This window comes from Aquarana catesbeiana, linkage group LG09 (genome assembly GCF_042186555.1).
Source record: "Aquarana catesbeiana isolate 2022-GZ linkage group LG09, ASM4218655v1, whole genome shotgun sequence".
NCBI lineage: Eukaryota > Metazoa > Chordata > Amphibia > Anura > Ranidae > Aquarana > Aquarana catesbeiana.
Window position 1 is genome coordinate 91,829,903 of NC_133332.1, and position 16,625 is coordinate 91,846,527.

General features: G+C 42.9%; 1 protein-coding gene across 1 annotated transcript; it reads right to left on the bottom strand.

The window, feature by feature from the left end:
• Positions 1 to 15,052: 15,052 nt before the first annotated feature.
• On the bottom strand, positions 15,053 to 16,189 carry LOC141107219 (N-acetyllactosaminide beta-1,3-N-acetylglucosaminyltransferase 3-like). The gene has a single exon (XM_073597944.1). The coding sequence runs from the start codon at positions 16,187 to 16,189 to the stop codon at positions 15,053 to 15,055; it is 1,137 nt and encodes a 378-aa protein (XP_073454045.1).
• Positions 16,190 to 16,625: the final 436 nt, after the last annotated feature.

The window sequence follows — 16,625 nt, forward strand, 5'->3', positions numbered from 1 at the left end:
CAGGGTGTTGAGGAGAGAGTAGAAGTGCCACCCACCAGTGTGGAGCCATTAACAGTGGAGGGTGGAGCAGAGGTGGAGAGGGCAGTGGAGGAGGCTATGGAGGAGTTGGCAGCAGCCTTACAGTGGTAGTTGTAGGTGCAGGAAGCCCAAGAAGAGGAGGTGGAAAAGATGGAGACACTGGGTGCCAAGACCAAGGTGGACGCTTTGGAGAGCCCTAAGAGCAGGGCAAAGAAATTGAAACTAGCAGCAACTGAAATTGAAACAATAACCTCTTTGAGGTCCTGGGGGATGTCGGAGTGGAGGTAGAATCACCAGTACTAAGCCTGGGGATTCCAGAATTTTTTCAGCTGGCCACAATGTCGCCTAGTCAGGAGTTTCTGGATGATGAAAGTGTTGTGACCCTGAGGAATGTATGTCAGTTTTCTGGCTTAAGTGATAGGACTGGGGGTGAATGATGCACATCTTCATGTGAATGAGTATCAAGCTGGTGTCCCTCAATGTGAGGGGTTTTGGGTCTCATGCTAGACAGAGTGCCATTTTTTAGGACTTGAGGGTCAATGGAGGCGACATCACCTGTCTACAGGAATGTTTTTTTAATTGACCGTCCAAGCCTCCGGAGTGGGTGGTGGATTACATATGGTCAGCAGTTGGGGACAATAAAAATGCTGGGGTAAGCATTATCATTACAAATAGAAATATTCGCATTCGCATGTTGTGTTAGTGCCAGGAATAATAATTATGGCAGATTTAATTTTGTTTAACCAGAAGTTTAGGCTTTTTAATTTATATGTTGAAGTTACATGCAGTGGGAAGGAGACCTAGCGTGATCATTGGTGATTTTAATACGATCCGTTTTGTGAAAGATCGAATAGGCGTAGCTGAGACTAAGTTAGATGTAGGTAGCATCATGCTGAATGGGGTAATTCAGGACTTACATCTCAATGATGCTATATATTGTTCTGGGTTTGGTGGATCCGTATTTCACTTTTTTTTTGGAGAGTGGATGCACCAAATCCAGAATTGATTTATGTCTGTTTTCTGATGCGTTCAAATGTGCTAATGTTAAGCACAGGCTGTTAATTTTTTCAGACCATGTGGCAGTGTATGTTGATTTGAGTATGGGGGATAGTATTAAGTTTGGTTTAGGGGTATGGAGGTTAAATAGTTTATTGTTGCAAGACGAGCATGTTAAAGCCCATTTTAGTAATGTATATAGTAGATGGGTTAATAGGAAAAAAGATTTCAGTAATCTTTTGGGGTTGTGGGATTGGGTCAAAAGGAAAATTAAATTATTTATTCAAACAAAGAGTAGGGATAAAAGTAGCAGTGAGAAAAGGAGATATTCTAGGTTACAAGTCAGGTTGGCTACATTATATTCATTTAGGAATATGGGCTTTGACATGGCCGATGAAATAGACCATGTTAGGAAGAGGATTAAAGAGGTATTAACTGAAAGAGGAAAACAAATTATTAAGCAAGAGTAAAACATCTGGAGCAGGATGAAAAATGCTCTAGATTTTTTTTTCAAGAAGGTTTGTAAGGAAAAAGGAGTGTTTGAGGGTGTGTATGATGAAGACGGGAGAGAATGTGCTGGAATGCGTGACTAAATTTTATAAACGGTTGTATGAGGGAGTATGTGCTGATGAGTCAGATACTAGAATGACTGATATAGTAGAGGATAATTTAGATGAGGATGATAAGGTTTTTTTGCAGAAAGAGGTGAACAAGGAGGAGGTGTAGGAAGCTGTGACAAGCATGAGGGCTAATAAAACCCCGGGAGGGGATGGCTTACCAAGTGAGTTTTTAAATTGTTTTGGGATATTAAGGGGGAAGTGGTTGAGTTATTTAGTTACACGATGAGGGAAGGTATTATATCCAAATCTATGAGAGAAGGGACAGTGGTATTAAATTATAAGAAGGGGTATGGGAAGGATATTCAAAGTTGGAGGCCTATCTCCTTGTTAAATTCAGACTACAAGGCATTTGCAAAAATGGTGGCGAGGAGATTATCTAAGATCATCAGTAGGATGGTTAGTGAGACGCAGACCTGTGCAGTGCCGGGTTGAATGATCTCGGAGAATTTAATTTTAGTTAGTGATATAATTAATTTTTGTAAAGGTAGGAATAGTTTGATTATCCTGACATCATTTGACCTAGAGAAGGCATATGATAAACGAATAATGGGTTTTTGTGGGAGGTTTTGAAGTGGATGGGTATACCACAGCAGCTCATTAATGTAATAAAAGGGTTGTATTGGGGGATCAGTAGTCGGGTTCTGGTTAATGGGAGTTTGGGGCGGGCTTTTTGGTTAAATCTGGGGTGAGACAGGGGTGTCCCCTGTCCCCTATTCTCTTTATTTGTTTTATTGATCCGCTGTTAAGGATGATAAAGGTGGTGAGGGGCTTTTTGGTGCCTGGGAGTGGGGAGAAAATTGTGCAATGTTTAGGTTATATGGATGACGTGGTGGCAGTGTGTCAGTTGGTGGTGGGTGTAAGAAGGGTGCGGTTACTTTTGTCTATTTTTTGTGTAAATGCGGGAATGAGTGTGAATTGGAATAAGTGTAGTTTGGGTGTGTATGGGAGACAAGGGGAATGTGTGGATGATCAGATTGGGAAGAGTGAGGATGGAGTGAGGATTTGGGTATTGTGTTTGACCATGGAATGAAAGGGGAAGTGGGAGAAAAGATAGCCAAGAAGTTGAGGTTTTGGTGTCTCAGAAAATTGTCGATTTATGGGAAAGTTTAAGTAGTCAAGGCAGTAATCTTACCTTTAATTTTGTATGCAAGAAATATCTTCCCTCCTGGGGAGATAAGATTGAGGAAAATTAATAAGTTATTGTTTACTTTTTTATGGGGGTCGAAAATGGAAAGAGTCAAGAGAGAATATGTGTGTAGACATGAATGTAATGGTGGGTTGGGCTTTCCGGATGTGAGTGTTTTTGTTAATGCATTATTTGTTTTGTGTGGTGAAAATTTTGAGGAATGGTGGAGTGTGTGCTATGATGATATCTTTTTCGGGTGGGTGGTTGTTTAGGAGATGGGGGTGGGTGGAAAGGGATTCAAGGATACCGGTGGCCTACGTGGTGGCACGTGAATACTGGGTATTAGAAAAGTTTAGGGTAGAGTTTAAGTTGGCAGATTTAGGAGAAGGGGAGAGGGATAAAGTGAAGGTGAGAAAATGGTTGATAGAGAAGGAGTATGTGTGTAACCTTAAGGGAGTTAATTCATCAGTGGCCGGGGAAGTATGGAAGAAAATTAATGTATATGGGGTGATAAATGTGCAGAGACTGTCAGAAACCATGAATCAGACCAAGACAGAAGTACAGTTAATCACACTTGTTTAATAATAATAAAAAGGTAAACAGAGTAAGAGTAGTCAATACATAGCCAGAGTTCAGTAACCAGATCGGGTAGTCAGCCAATGCCAATGTCAGAGAGCCAGAGATCAACGTCATAGTACAGCAAGCAGGATCAGGAGACAGAAGGGACGTCAGCCGAGCAAGTCTTCAACAGGAATGCAGGAGAAAGTCTCTGAGATGTGACCAAAGGCGAAGGCAGAGATGAAGTGAGCTGGACGGCACTCTGGAGAGAAAGGAGCTGGCAATTAGCCGACAACTGAGCAGCCAGCTCAGAGAAGGAAGGGCTGAGCCCAGCCCTGACAGTACCCCCTCCTCAACGACCCCTCCCCCTTGGAGGACCACTGGGCTTGAGGGGAAAACGTCTATGGAAATCACGGAGGAGGACAGGGGCATGTACGTCTGAGGATGAGACCCAAGAGCGTTCCTCTGGACCGTACCTCTTTCAATGCACCAGGTACTGTATGCGCCCACGGAACCTATGGGAGTCAACAATGGATTGTACTTCATACTCCTCATGGTTCTCAACCTGTATAGGGTGAAGACATGGCACCAAGGTGGTAAAGCGGTTGCAGACCAAAGGTTTCAATAAGGAGACATGAAACACATTAGAGATGCGCATACTAGGAGGAAGGTTCAATGCGTAAGCCACTGGGTTAATCCTGCGAAGGATACGGAAAGGCCCAATAAACCGAGGTGCGAACTTCAAAGAAGGAACACGAAGTCGGAGGTTGCGAGACAACAGCCAGACTCTGTCCCTGGTAGGAAGGCGCAGGCAGGCGTCTGCGGTCAGCATGGAGTCTGTACCTATCATTAGCATGTTGCAAAGCCTCCTGGACTTGTGCCTAAGTGGAATGAAGGCCACGGAGATGCTCCTCTAACGCAGGAATACTTTGCGGAACAAACAAGGCAGCCAACGCGGAAGGTTGGAAACCATAGTTTTCCATAAACAGGAACAAACGGGAAGCTGAATTCAATGCACTATTGTGAGCAAACTCCGCCCACGGTAAGAGGTCTGACCAGTTGTTTTGATGGTCAGAAATATAGCAACGTAGGAATTGCTCCAAGGACTGATTGGCTTATTCTGCGGCCCCATTAGACTGCGGGTGATACACAGAGGAGAAAGCAAGCTGAATACCCAACTGTGCACAAAAGGCTCGCCAGAACCGGGACACAAACTGACTACCCCTGTCTGAGACAATCACCTTGGGTAGCCCATGTAAGCAGAAGATCTCCCGATAAAAAATAGAAGCCAGTTCCTTAGAAGTAGGCAACTTCTTGAGTGTAGTACAATGCGACATTTTCGAGAACCGGTCAACCACCATAAGGATATCTGTGTTGCCCTGGGAGTTGGGTAACTCCACAATGAAATCCATAGACAGGTGGGTCCAGGGCCTCTCTCCATTGGGTATGGGTTGTAGGAGGCCCACTGGAAGGTGTTGTGGAGTCTTACTCTGAGCACACACGGAACAGGCAGCTACGAAGACGGTTACATCAGCACGTAGACTAGGCCACCAGAATTGTTGGGAAATGGCCCAAAAGATTTGATTCTTCCCAGGGTGGCCAGCAGCCTTGGGAGAATGGTAAGTCTGGAGCACAGCAGTACAGAGACTCTTAGGAACAAAGCAGCAGTCAAAAGGTTTCTCAGGAGGAGCATCAACCTGAGCAGCAAGAATTTTGTCACCCAAAGGAGAAGTAAGACTGGTGCGAACCATAGCCAGAATACGATCAGGAGGAATCACAGGAACTGGAATCGACTCCATCTTGAAAGTGGAGGAAAATTGACGTGACAAGTCGTCAGCCCTTATATTCTTAGTACCGGGTAAGAATAAGACAATGTAATTAAAACTCGACAAGAAAAGAGCACATCGCGCCCTTCTGGGAGATAGGCGCTTAGCCTCAGACAAGAATGTGAGATTCTTATGGTCAGTAAGAATGAAAACCGCCACAGTGGTACCTTCAAGGAGATATCTCCAATCTTTCGGGGCTAAAATGATCGGCAACAGCTTAAATAGAAAAAAGTGCAGCACTAACAAATAAAAACGTAATGAATAACATTAGTTTGTATATTGAAATGAATAATATATATCAGTGCATAAAGGTCAGGATCTCCATCTAGGTGGATATGGCGAGGTCCCCTAGGTGGATATGGGACCTCGCCATATCCACCTAGATGGAGATCCTGACTAGCACAGGAACTTCCGGGTGATTACGACTCATTTCCGGATTCTAGTCTGAAGTTGGTCCAGTCAAGACTTTGGATGCCTGATTGGATTTGTCCCCTTTGCCATATACATCCTTGCAAGCACCTGGGTAACCTGGATTTGTGTTTATGTTAAACAGACACCATCGTGGATCCTCACGTTTACAAGCTTGATTGACTCAGTGGGTGTACACCCATCTGAGTTCAATCTTTCCGGTAAGCCCCCTTTTTGAGCGGTGGTGGATCTTCTATCAACACTTCTTAATTTTTCTTCACTTCCTGACGTTATACACTTCTCAGGACTTCACTCTTCACTGATTTATTTTATTTATAACACCAATTATAAGTGTGTCACAAAACATTCTTTTGCGTCATGGACACAATTTATATGATTTAGAATGTCCATCATTTGACATTATATACTTATGGATTTAATGTACTGATATATATTATTCATTTCAAGATATGAACTAATGTTATTCATTACGTTTTTATCTATTTAAGTTTGCTTACAGGATTAGATCACTTGTATGTGCTAGCTGCTTACATTTTTATGACAGCGCGATATTTTCACATAATTTTATTTGATCGGCAACAGCTCTCTGTCACCAATCTCGTAATTGCACTCTGCCGGTGACAATTTCTTGGAAAAGTAGCCACACGAATGCATAGCGCACTCAGAGTTAGGAAGTTGAGACAGAAGGGTGCCAACTCCAGTCTCAGAAGCATCAACTTCTAGAATAAAAGGCAACGTAGGATTAGGGTGTGCCAACACAAGAGCAGAAACAAAGGCAGCCTTGAGACTCTCAAAGGCCTTAATGGACTCCTGGGACCAACTCTGTGGGTTGTCGTATTTACAAATTACAATAGAGATTGTTCTCTCTTAGTCTCTGAAGCACACGACAGACATCAGTGTGGTGGCTCTCCAGGGACTTGGAAAATATGAGGATATCGTCGAGATAAACCACCACACATAACTGCAACAAATCTCGGAGGACATCGTTAATGAACTCCTGGAAAACTGCCGGAGCATTACAAAGGCCTAAAGGCATTACGAGATACTCATAATGACCTGATCTGGTATTAAACGCAGTTTTCCACTCGTCAACCTCCTTAATCCTGACGAGATTGTATGCCCCTCTCAAATCAAGCTTCATGAAAACCATTGCTCCCTTGAGGTGGTCAAATAACTCTGTAATCAACGGAATGGGATAGGCATTCTTAATCGTGAAACGATTGAGACCCATATAATCGATACAAGGTCTCAGCTCAGCACTCTTCTTCTTCACAAAAAAGAAACCAGCACCAGCAGGAGACGAGGATTTGCGGATGAAACCTTGAGAAAGTGCGTCTGCAACATACTCCTCCATGGCCATATCCTCCAAGACCGACAAAGGGTAAACCCGGCCACGAGGGGGGAATGGCACCAGGTCAATTGCGCAATCATACGACCGGTGTGGAGGCAAAGTACCGGCTTGACCTTTGTCAAAGACATTGCTAAAATCGTGGTACTCCTCCGGCAGGGAGGAGACCGAAGAGGTGCACAGGACCTTGGCTACCTTATGGAAACATCTTTCACTGCACTGTGGCGGCCAGGACAGAACCTCAGCACGGAGCAAATGAAAAGAAGGGTTGTGCCTCTGTAACCAAGGATAACCAATAACCAGCGGAAACTTAGGTGAGGAAATAACTTGGAATTGGATTATCTCATGGTGAAGGGCCCCTACGGCCATGGACAATGGAACAGTCTCATGAGTCACATGGGCAGGCTGTAGAGGTCTCCCGTCAAGAGCCTCAATGGCTAGTGGAGTGTCACTCAGCTGCAGCAGAATCGAGTGCTTCGATACAAAGGCAGCATCAATGAACAGGCCTGCAGCCCCAGAGTCGACTAGAGCTTGTATCTCGACGGATGACTCAGCCCAAGACAGGGTAACCGAAACCAGGGGCTTGTCTTTCTGGGATACTCTAGACGAAACAACGCCACCTAAGGTCTGTCCGTGACAGGACCTCAAGGTTCGGGCGTTCCCTGGAAGGGTAGGACAAGACTTCAAAAAAGTGACCAGCCTGGCCACAATAAAGGCACAATCTCTCCCTCCTCCTAAGGGCTCTCTCATCCACAGAGAGACGGGTGAAGCTCAAGTGCATGGGTTCATCTTCACAGACCGACTCGGTACCAGGAGGCATGGGACGTGAGTGAGGCAAGGGTGGGACTGCAAAGCTCAGAGACAAATGTACAGGAGGCTTGTGCCAGTGCTCCTTCAAAGAAAGTCTTTCCCTGAGTCTGGAGTCAATGTCGATGGCAAATGTGATCAACCTCTCCAGCTCAGTGGGCATATCTTGGGCTGCTATCTCATCCTTGATGTTATCCGGGAGACCATGAGAGAAGGCAGCCACGAGGGCCTCATTGTTCCAAGCAACCTCTGCTGCCAGAGTACGGAATTCAATGGCGTAATCGGCAACAGTTCTCGTACTCTGTTTGATGGACATGAGGCTCTTGACAGCAGAAGCGGAGCGTGCGGGAACGTCAAATACCCTTTGGAAGGAAGCCACAAATTCTTGGTAACTCAGGATCACGGGTTTTTGCATCTCCCATAGAGGTTTTGCCCAGGCTCTCTCAGAAAGCAAAGATATCACGAAACCTACTTTGCTTCTGTCTGTGGGAAACGCCTGGGGCAGCATCTCAAAGTATATCTCAACCTGGTTGAGAAACCCTCTGCATTGATCTGGATCGCCCCCAAATCGCTGGGGAATCGGAGCAGAACCAGACATGCCTCTTATAGAGGTAATACTCGAGGCGGGTGCCTGCACAGAGACTGGAGCAGCAGCAGGGACGGCCTGCAACACAGGTTGTACCGGAGCAGCCATAGTGGAAGATTCCAGGTGAGCCGTGCAACTCAGAAGCGTTTGTAATGCCAAGGCAAACTGATCCATGCGGTGATCCTGGTCATCCAATCTGGAAAAAATATTACCAACAAGTGTACTGACTGCATCTTCTGAATTTTTTGGCCTTCGCCTACTGTCAGAAACTATGAATCAGACCGAGACAGAAGTACAGTTAATCACACTTGTTTAGTAATAATAAAAAGGTAAACAGAGTAAGCGTAGTCAATACATAGCCAGAGTTCAGTAACCAGATCAGGTAGTCAGCCAATGCCAATGTCAGAGAGCCAGAGATCAACGTAGTAGTACAGCAAGCAGGATCAGGAGCCAGAAGGGACGTCAGCCGAACAAGTCTTCAACAGGAACGCAGGAGAAAGTCTCTGAGATGTGACCAAAGGCGAAGGCAGAGATGAAGTGAGCTGGACCGCTTTAAGTAGCCAGGACTGACGAGCAAATCATCAACAGCTGAGTCACTGTGGAGAGAAAGGAGCTGGCAATTAGCTGACAGCTGAGCAGCCAGCTCAGAGAACGAAGGGCTGAGCCCAGCCCTGACAGAGACAGATAGTATGGATGAGTTTGCATGAATGCCTAGCTACAAGGCTATTTATGAAAAGGAGGCATTTGTGTGTGTCTGATATTTGTCCAAGAATGAATTGTGGGGGTGTAGAAGACAGTGAGCATGTGTTCTGGGGGTGTGGTGTAGCGAAAGATGTGATCAATAAGAGTCAAGATCTGGTGAAAGAAATAACAGGAGTGGAAAATGATGATGTATGGCTTGCGGAAACTGGAAAAAGATAAACAGAGTATTGTGGTTAGTGTTATGTGTATTAAAGGAAGTGTTGTGGGATGCACGCAACTTGTATGTATATAAAAAGGTTTTCTTTAGACAGTAAACAATGTATAGGATTATGGCTAAGCAAGCTATACTTCTTTTTTCGTGTTGGATAAAAAAAAGGGTGTGGATGTTGAAGGCATCTGGAAGTTTAAAAAACGGAGGATGTTGATTAAAAATTAAGTCTCTTCCATGATGATGTAAGACCTTGTTGGAGACAGTGAATGAGCGTCAAGCTGAATAGTCTTTCGATAGAGCTTTCTGAAGTGGAAAAAAAAAAAGCGAGTACATTTGGGTGTCCTTATCGAGTTTGTAACACATGTATTTTCTCTTTGTATTTTGTTTTTTATGTCTTTGCAAAACAGTTTTTTTTTACTTTGGTTTATTGTATTTTTTTGGGCGGGGGGGATATTTTCCCCTGAAATATTTTTGATGTTGTCAATATGTGTCGTTTGTAGGTTGTTTCACTTTGATTTAATTGCCTGTGCTGCATTATTTTGCAAAATCTTCCTCAAGATGTTGTGACTATTGTTTAAATCCTTAATAGATGTCCGTTTGTGGGTGCAGTCCTTTTAACTCCTGTTAATTTCCTCTGCAAAATGGTCAGATCTCAAAACCATATTCTGTTAGTGTCTCAAATTACCATACATGTATTTTTTGCTCTTTTCCAAGTCCTGTTTTGTTGACCAATAAAGTTTGTAATAAATTTGTATGTCTTATGTGTTTTGTTAATTTTCATGCAACAGATTTATCAGCTGCAGCTTAACTAGGCTGATTGGCATGGCAAAACAAAAAAAGTGTGATTTGTCTAAAAGCTACTTTCCTGGTGCCTTCATGGTAGCATTTGCATGAATTGTGTGTATGCTGCCATGGATAGGCACCAGGAAAAGAAAATTACAGAGAGTTAAGTATTCAATTTTCCATTTTAGTGCAGTCGTTCTCAGCCTCAGTCCTCAAGTACCCCCGACAGGACATTTTTTGGGAATTTATCTTCGCTAAAATAGCTGTCCAAAATACCAAGCCATTGACTGTGATTTAAAGCTCTTGTGCAAGATGAAGGAAAACCTGCAAACGTGGCATGTTGGGGGTACTTGAGGACAGGGTTGAGAAGCACAGATTTAGAGAACTGAGCTAAAATCTAGCTCAAGACAATCCTATTCTAATTGTGGGCATTTGAGGGAAACAAAGTGGGTTTTAGAACCCCTGCTTGTCTTTTTAGGTTGGGCTTTGTGTCTTTTTTCTGAAAATTGGCTTCACTTCCTGTCACAGCCAAACAGGAAGTGAGGGTAAAACCCTACCAATGCCTTTCCTTGGGGACACACAGGTCAATCTAACTAGTATCCCCATTAGGCAAATTGCACTCTAGCACTTTGTTGTATACACCCCAAATTATTAGGTATTTTGGGGTTTATTAAAGGCAAATCCACTCTGTAATACAAGTGTACTCGCTGTAAATCTGAGGGGAAGCACTGGTGATTTTATCATCCACTCATGTAGAAGCAAAGATGCTGTTTTTTTATTTTCCTTGCATGTCCCCCTCGGATCTCCAGCAACTGCACTTCCAAGTGCACTTGTAGTGCAAAGTGGATTTGCCTTTAGAAAATAAAGCCTTCACCCTATCAGGGGTACAGACATCCCCAAAAACTGACTTCTAATCTCTCTGCACTCTATCCCCAAGCAACAATAAGAAAGGATTTCATTTAGTTTAACTTTGCAAAGACGCATTCCTAAGTTCAACTGTGATGCATGTCAATGGCCCATTTAGACCTTGTTTAATAGAAAACACCAGTTGCATTTCACTAGAAACATTTGTTAGTCCAGTCCTAGAAATCTGCATCTGCTTTACTATTAATTTCCCTAAAAAATTGGGTTCCTGCAGCTAGATGCGCGACCGCTGTGTATGTGAGATGCGCAACTGCTGTGTGTGTGGCGGTATGTACCCGTGGTGCATATCTGGTTCCCGGAAGCGGTGGCCAGCACACAGGAATGACATTACACACCTACAGGAAGTTGCTTGTACTACTGCTAATTTCTTCCCACCACCATGCCCCGCTCACTGTTCTTTGAGGAAGAGATGATCCTTAATTGCAAATTAAGAAAAATATTATTTTTCTTTCAACATAGGGTGGTGTTTGTGTGGGTCCCTAACACACATTCGGGTCAATTTAGACAGGATCTGATTTACCTACCAGCATGTTTTAGAGGGTGGGAGGAAACCGGAGTACCTGGAGGAATCCCACGCAGGCACAGAGAGAACATGCTAACTCCAGGCAGATGGTGTCGCAGGCGGGATTCAAACCAGCGACCCTTTTTGCTGCTAGGTGAAAGTGCTAACCACTACACCACTGTGCTGCCAAAATATATATCTTTAGATGTAGGTTCTTGTGTCCACCAGCAGAGAGAAGTTGGGTAGATGCCACACTCACAATTCTGGAGGTATAATAATGGTCTAGCACAGTGGTCTTCAAAATACGGCCCTCCAGTTCAGGAACTACAATTACCATCCTGTCTAGTCATGTCTGTAAATGTCATAGTTTTACAATGCCTCATGGGATGTGTAGTTCTGGCAACAGCTGGAGAGCCATAGTTTGAAGATTCCTGATCACTCCAGCATGTGTTGAAAAAAGGTGGTTTCTCATGTGCCTTGTATAATGCCCAAGAAATATCGTTATGATAAGTGGGTCATGGCACATCCACATTCCAAATTTGGCACTTAAGATGGTCATGCACTATGAAATCTGATTGGACAATCTCTGTACAACTCGATATTTCGGCAAAATAGGTACTGGGAAGATGCATCTGAACAATTAATTCAAATCATAGGAAATCAAACAGGCTTTTGCACTAAATCTATTTTTTTTATGATCTAACTGATTGCAGTGTATGGTCACCTTTAAAGATCAAGATCTGAAAATATTAATTTATTGGGTTTAGAAACACTTCTCTGTTCTTTGTAATGTATTGAAAGATTTGGGTAAAAATAGAAAAAAACACATTTCAAATATATATTAGAAGTAATAGGAATGAGATTAGCATCAAAAGGGTTAACTAACTGAGAACACCTACTAATTGCCTAACAAGACACATCCACTAAGATGAAATTAACCAATTGTATTGGGCGTGCTCTATTATCAATGAGGAAACCGCAGTTACCCTAGCACCAGTTGCAGTGCACATGTTTATTATCGGTTTGCGCTTCAAAGTGCGCCGGTTCGCACATTCGGTTAATGACTTTTCCAGCGCACCAATTAAGGTATGAACTGGCGCAACTCATTCTTCTTAGTAAATCATCCCCAGTGCCTGTTCTAATCTGAAATTGCAAGGAATAGTGTCAGCACAGCCCAGTTGTCTTTTTTAAACTACATGTCACTTTCCTCTGTTCTCACAAACTGCACCAAGAAGGGAATGGGGCTAACAGCATGCCACGCTGAAATGTATGTGATGTTTGTGGCATGCGCTGAAATAGTACCAATGGTTGTGGTACATCATAGAGAAATTAAGAGTTTAAATATCAGTGCACAAATGTGGGGCTAATTGTGGCAAAAAAGTTGCTGAATCGGTAGTGTCACTGGAAGGAAAAAATGTCCTTGTATGGGTGGTGTCACTGGATGGAAAAAATGTCCTTGTATGGGTGGTGTCACTGGATGGAAAAAATGTCCTTGCATGGGTGGTGTCACTGGATGGAAAAAATGTCCTTGTATGGGTGGTGTCACTGGATGGAAAAAATGTCCTTGCATGGGTGGTGTCACTGGATGGAAAAAATGTCCTTGTATGGGTGGTGTCACTGGATGGAAAAAATGTCCTTGCATGGGTGGTGTCACTGGAGGGAAAAAATGTCCTTGCATGGGTGGTGTCACTGGAGGGAAAAAATGCCCTATCGTTAATGGTGACACTTGATGGAAATATGTCAATGCGTTGGAGGTGTCACTGAAAGGAATGTCCCTGTGTTTGTGGTTTCCCTGAAAGGTGTTGGTGTTGCTAAGAGGAAAATGGTGTTGTATCAGTGGAAAAATTTTTCCTGCACCTCCCCATGTCCATAGTGTCAGTCAGGACTGTTTTGGCATCCATGTCAGTGGTATGAAGAAGGGGAGCTGGGCTCCGTGGGGTACATGGAACTGAAGAGATCTAGGGGCTGAAGGGCTGAAAGGCTGAAGCCTCCCCTCTCCAAGGGAGGGAGAAGTCTAAGTGAGTCTTGGATAAGGGGGTTCTGAGGAGGAGAGGGGAGTTATGTGACTGAGTTGCCCCCCCACCCTCTTTGTACTCATTCAGCTCAGACCACCTTCTCAGCTAGGGTTGCCACCTGTCTGGGATTCACCCAGACAGTCTGGGTTTTGAATCATGTGTCTGGGTTTTAGTCCACATGAAACCTGGACACATTATTCAGACTGGAATGTGACTTGGAACAGGGCCTGACAGGAGGGTGAGGCGGCACTATGTATGCACTATGTAAGTGCATCAGAACAGAGCAGATGAAGCTCCCATCGCACTCTCTCCGCGTACACACTCACACACACCTACCAACACTGTGCCAGGGCACATATCGTCAACCCCACCCCCAATGTGTCCTCTGGCTATGGTTTTTTTGCAGGATCAACCAATATTTTTTGCTCTTATCAAAGAGATATAAAATGTATTTAATGGAAATAGATTCGTAGTTTCAGAAGTTATTTCTAAAGATTCAGATTCATTAGTTATGTTATGATTCGGAGATTCTGATGGATAAGCCTCTATCCAACCCAAATACAATAAGCAGAAATCATCTTATTTTATGTTTATACCTTACTGTAACTATTTATTGCAATATATTTCCATTTCATATGTATCATGTAGTGCATTTTTTTATAATTCACGCTACACCCACTAGAATAAAAACAAATGAATCCAAATCAATTCGGATCATTTATGTTGTTGTTTTTTTGGACGCTTCAAACATTAAGGCTCAGTACACACTGCTGCGAACCCAAAGTTGTATGACTTTCAGCTCGACTTTGCATTGCAACTTTCTTGCGGTTTGATGCAACTTCAATGCGACTTCAATGTGACTTTCATGCGACTTTAATGTTTTGTGACTTTGGCTTTGGCCAAATATAACAATACAGAGTGTGCTACATATTATTGAACTTACAAAACCCTCTGAAGTTACAAACAAATGAATATGAATACATTTGTTGTTTTCATTATATTTTATTTTGGATTCATTGAAATGTGTTGCTATTTTTATTCAGAGATTCGAAAACATCCGAATCTCTAAATAACACAAATGTCATCCAAATTTTGATTTGTAATGAAACGAATTGAACATATCTAGAACTACAGACAGATCAAAGGATAGCAATTGAGAGACGTGCATTGTTGGGATTTACATACAGCCTGCTTTAAAACGTTTGAAAGCTTAGTATATCAGACTGATAGCAGGGATGGTGACTGTAAAAAAACTTAGGTTAGAAGGAAGATGTCATCCCATTTTAAAGAGGAAACTTATTTTGATGAGCAAATTTTATGAGTTATGACGTTCACATTTTTATATGATTTCTTTTCCATATTTGTAATATTGTATCAAATATAGAAATGTGTAGCTTAACCACTAGAGGGAGCTCTGCATTTACTGCAGATATCAGCCACTTACAAAATGCATTGTTGTCAGCAGATTGGTTGACTCATAGACTTGCATTGTGAGAAGCAGCAGTAAAGCGCAACCATTATGTAGCACTACAAAGCATAAAGCAAAGCCTCAGTATACAGTAAAGAAACATGGCATGTACATATTATTTCTCTTTATCATATTAACCCCTTTGCTTGTATATATATAAAGAGCGCTTCTGTCCACAGTAAAGTTGAGGATCTTGTACAGCTTTCCACATGACCAGCATCTGGTATGGCACAAAGCGGTGTACCATTAAAAGCTCTCTGTAATAGCATGGGTTAAAAGAATCCAGTTTGGCCGATGGCACTTGCACACCTACTGTCCTCATTCCCATATGAGAGCCTGGGACTAGGCCAGCCTTTTTCAGACACATGCCTAGATACACATCATCAATTGGGAACAGCGGTATTTCCAGAGATTTATTGTAAATTACATGGGCAGTACTTCGGGACATGAGTATTCCGCCTCCCCCGCAATACATTGGGTAGGAATTGGAATTGGTGACCTGTGTGGGGATATAGTATTTGCTGCCAGGATCGCGAATAGGTCCAACGTTAGCTATCAGCTGCCCAACAAAGAGGTGTCTATCCGCTCTCAGTTCACGTAGGTAGGTGATTATGTTGAAGGTGTTGACAAATACATCATCATCTCCATTGAAAATAAAATGAGCTCCTGGACAATATTCTTCTAGCCAATGGTAGAAGAGGAACTGTTTTAAAGTCAGGTTAAAAAAAGTGTCATGAAAGTCCCACTGTAAGATATCACCGTATGACTCACTCTCAATTCTTAGAAGTTGATGCAAATGTCTGTTCTTGGATGTCCCTGACAGAAAAATCCTTTTGACATGGACACCATTATAATTGTCTTGCTTACCCCAAGATTGACGAATTACAGATCTCCTGTCATAGTTTGCTGGAGAAGACTTTATGGCAAGGAGCAGGAATACCCCTTTAGATGCAGCTCTTCCATTGCATTTCTGAGGTACGTTAAGGATCTGTGAAAAATTTCTGCAGTGTTTATATCTCAAGAAGTCCTGAATGTGTTCCGGCAGTGTGGAAAAACCAATAATACTTGCTACTGATGAATTCTCTTTGCAGCTTGAGATCCATTCAATTTTTTTGGGTTCATCTGGGACATGTGTAAAGCGAGATGGGATGACAGTTTGATCTTCATTGTTTTCCACATCATCTAACCTTCCATGCAAAATGAAGAGGAGTCCAGTAAAACCCATGCACATCAGAAGCATACTTTCCACTTTAGCAAAGAATCGGCCCATGTTGACACTGTCAAGATTAAAAAGAAAAAAGTGTTTAAAAAGTATGGAAAAAAAACACTTTTAAACTGTATCTAAATTAAAACCTCAAGCTCCAATGGTGAAGCCAGACTCAAATATCACCTGACATAAAAAAAATTAGTGCTAATGTAGGGAAGGACCAGTGCGTTCCAGTAGGAGAAGAACAGTGCATGCCATGTTTTTGTGCATAAGGTCGCTACCAGATGTGTATTAACCAGCATGCATAGACACATTAGCGTACATGCTAGGCAGCATGCACCTGGGCACTCATGAACGCTCGGCACTGTTGTTAATACCAATATTTAATGTAGTGGTAAAGTCCACTTTGTGATAATAATGAGGATTACTTGTAGGAATATCTCCTAAACATGCACCGCTTAGGAGATAATCACCCCAGAACAGGGCTTAAAATCTCAAG

Bases quoted from the DNA above. Each gene is read 5' to 3' on its own strand.
- LOC141107219 (XM_073597944.1), bottom strand. From the start codon at position 16,189: ATGGGCCGATTCTTTGCTAAAGTGGAAAGTATGCTTCTGATGTGCATG.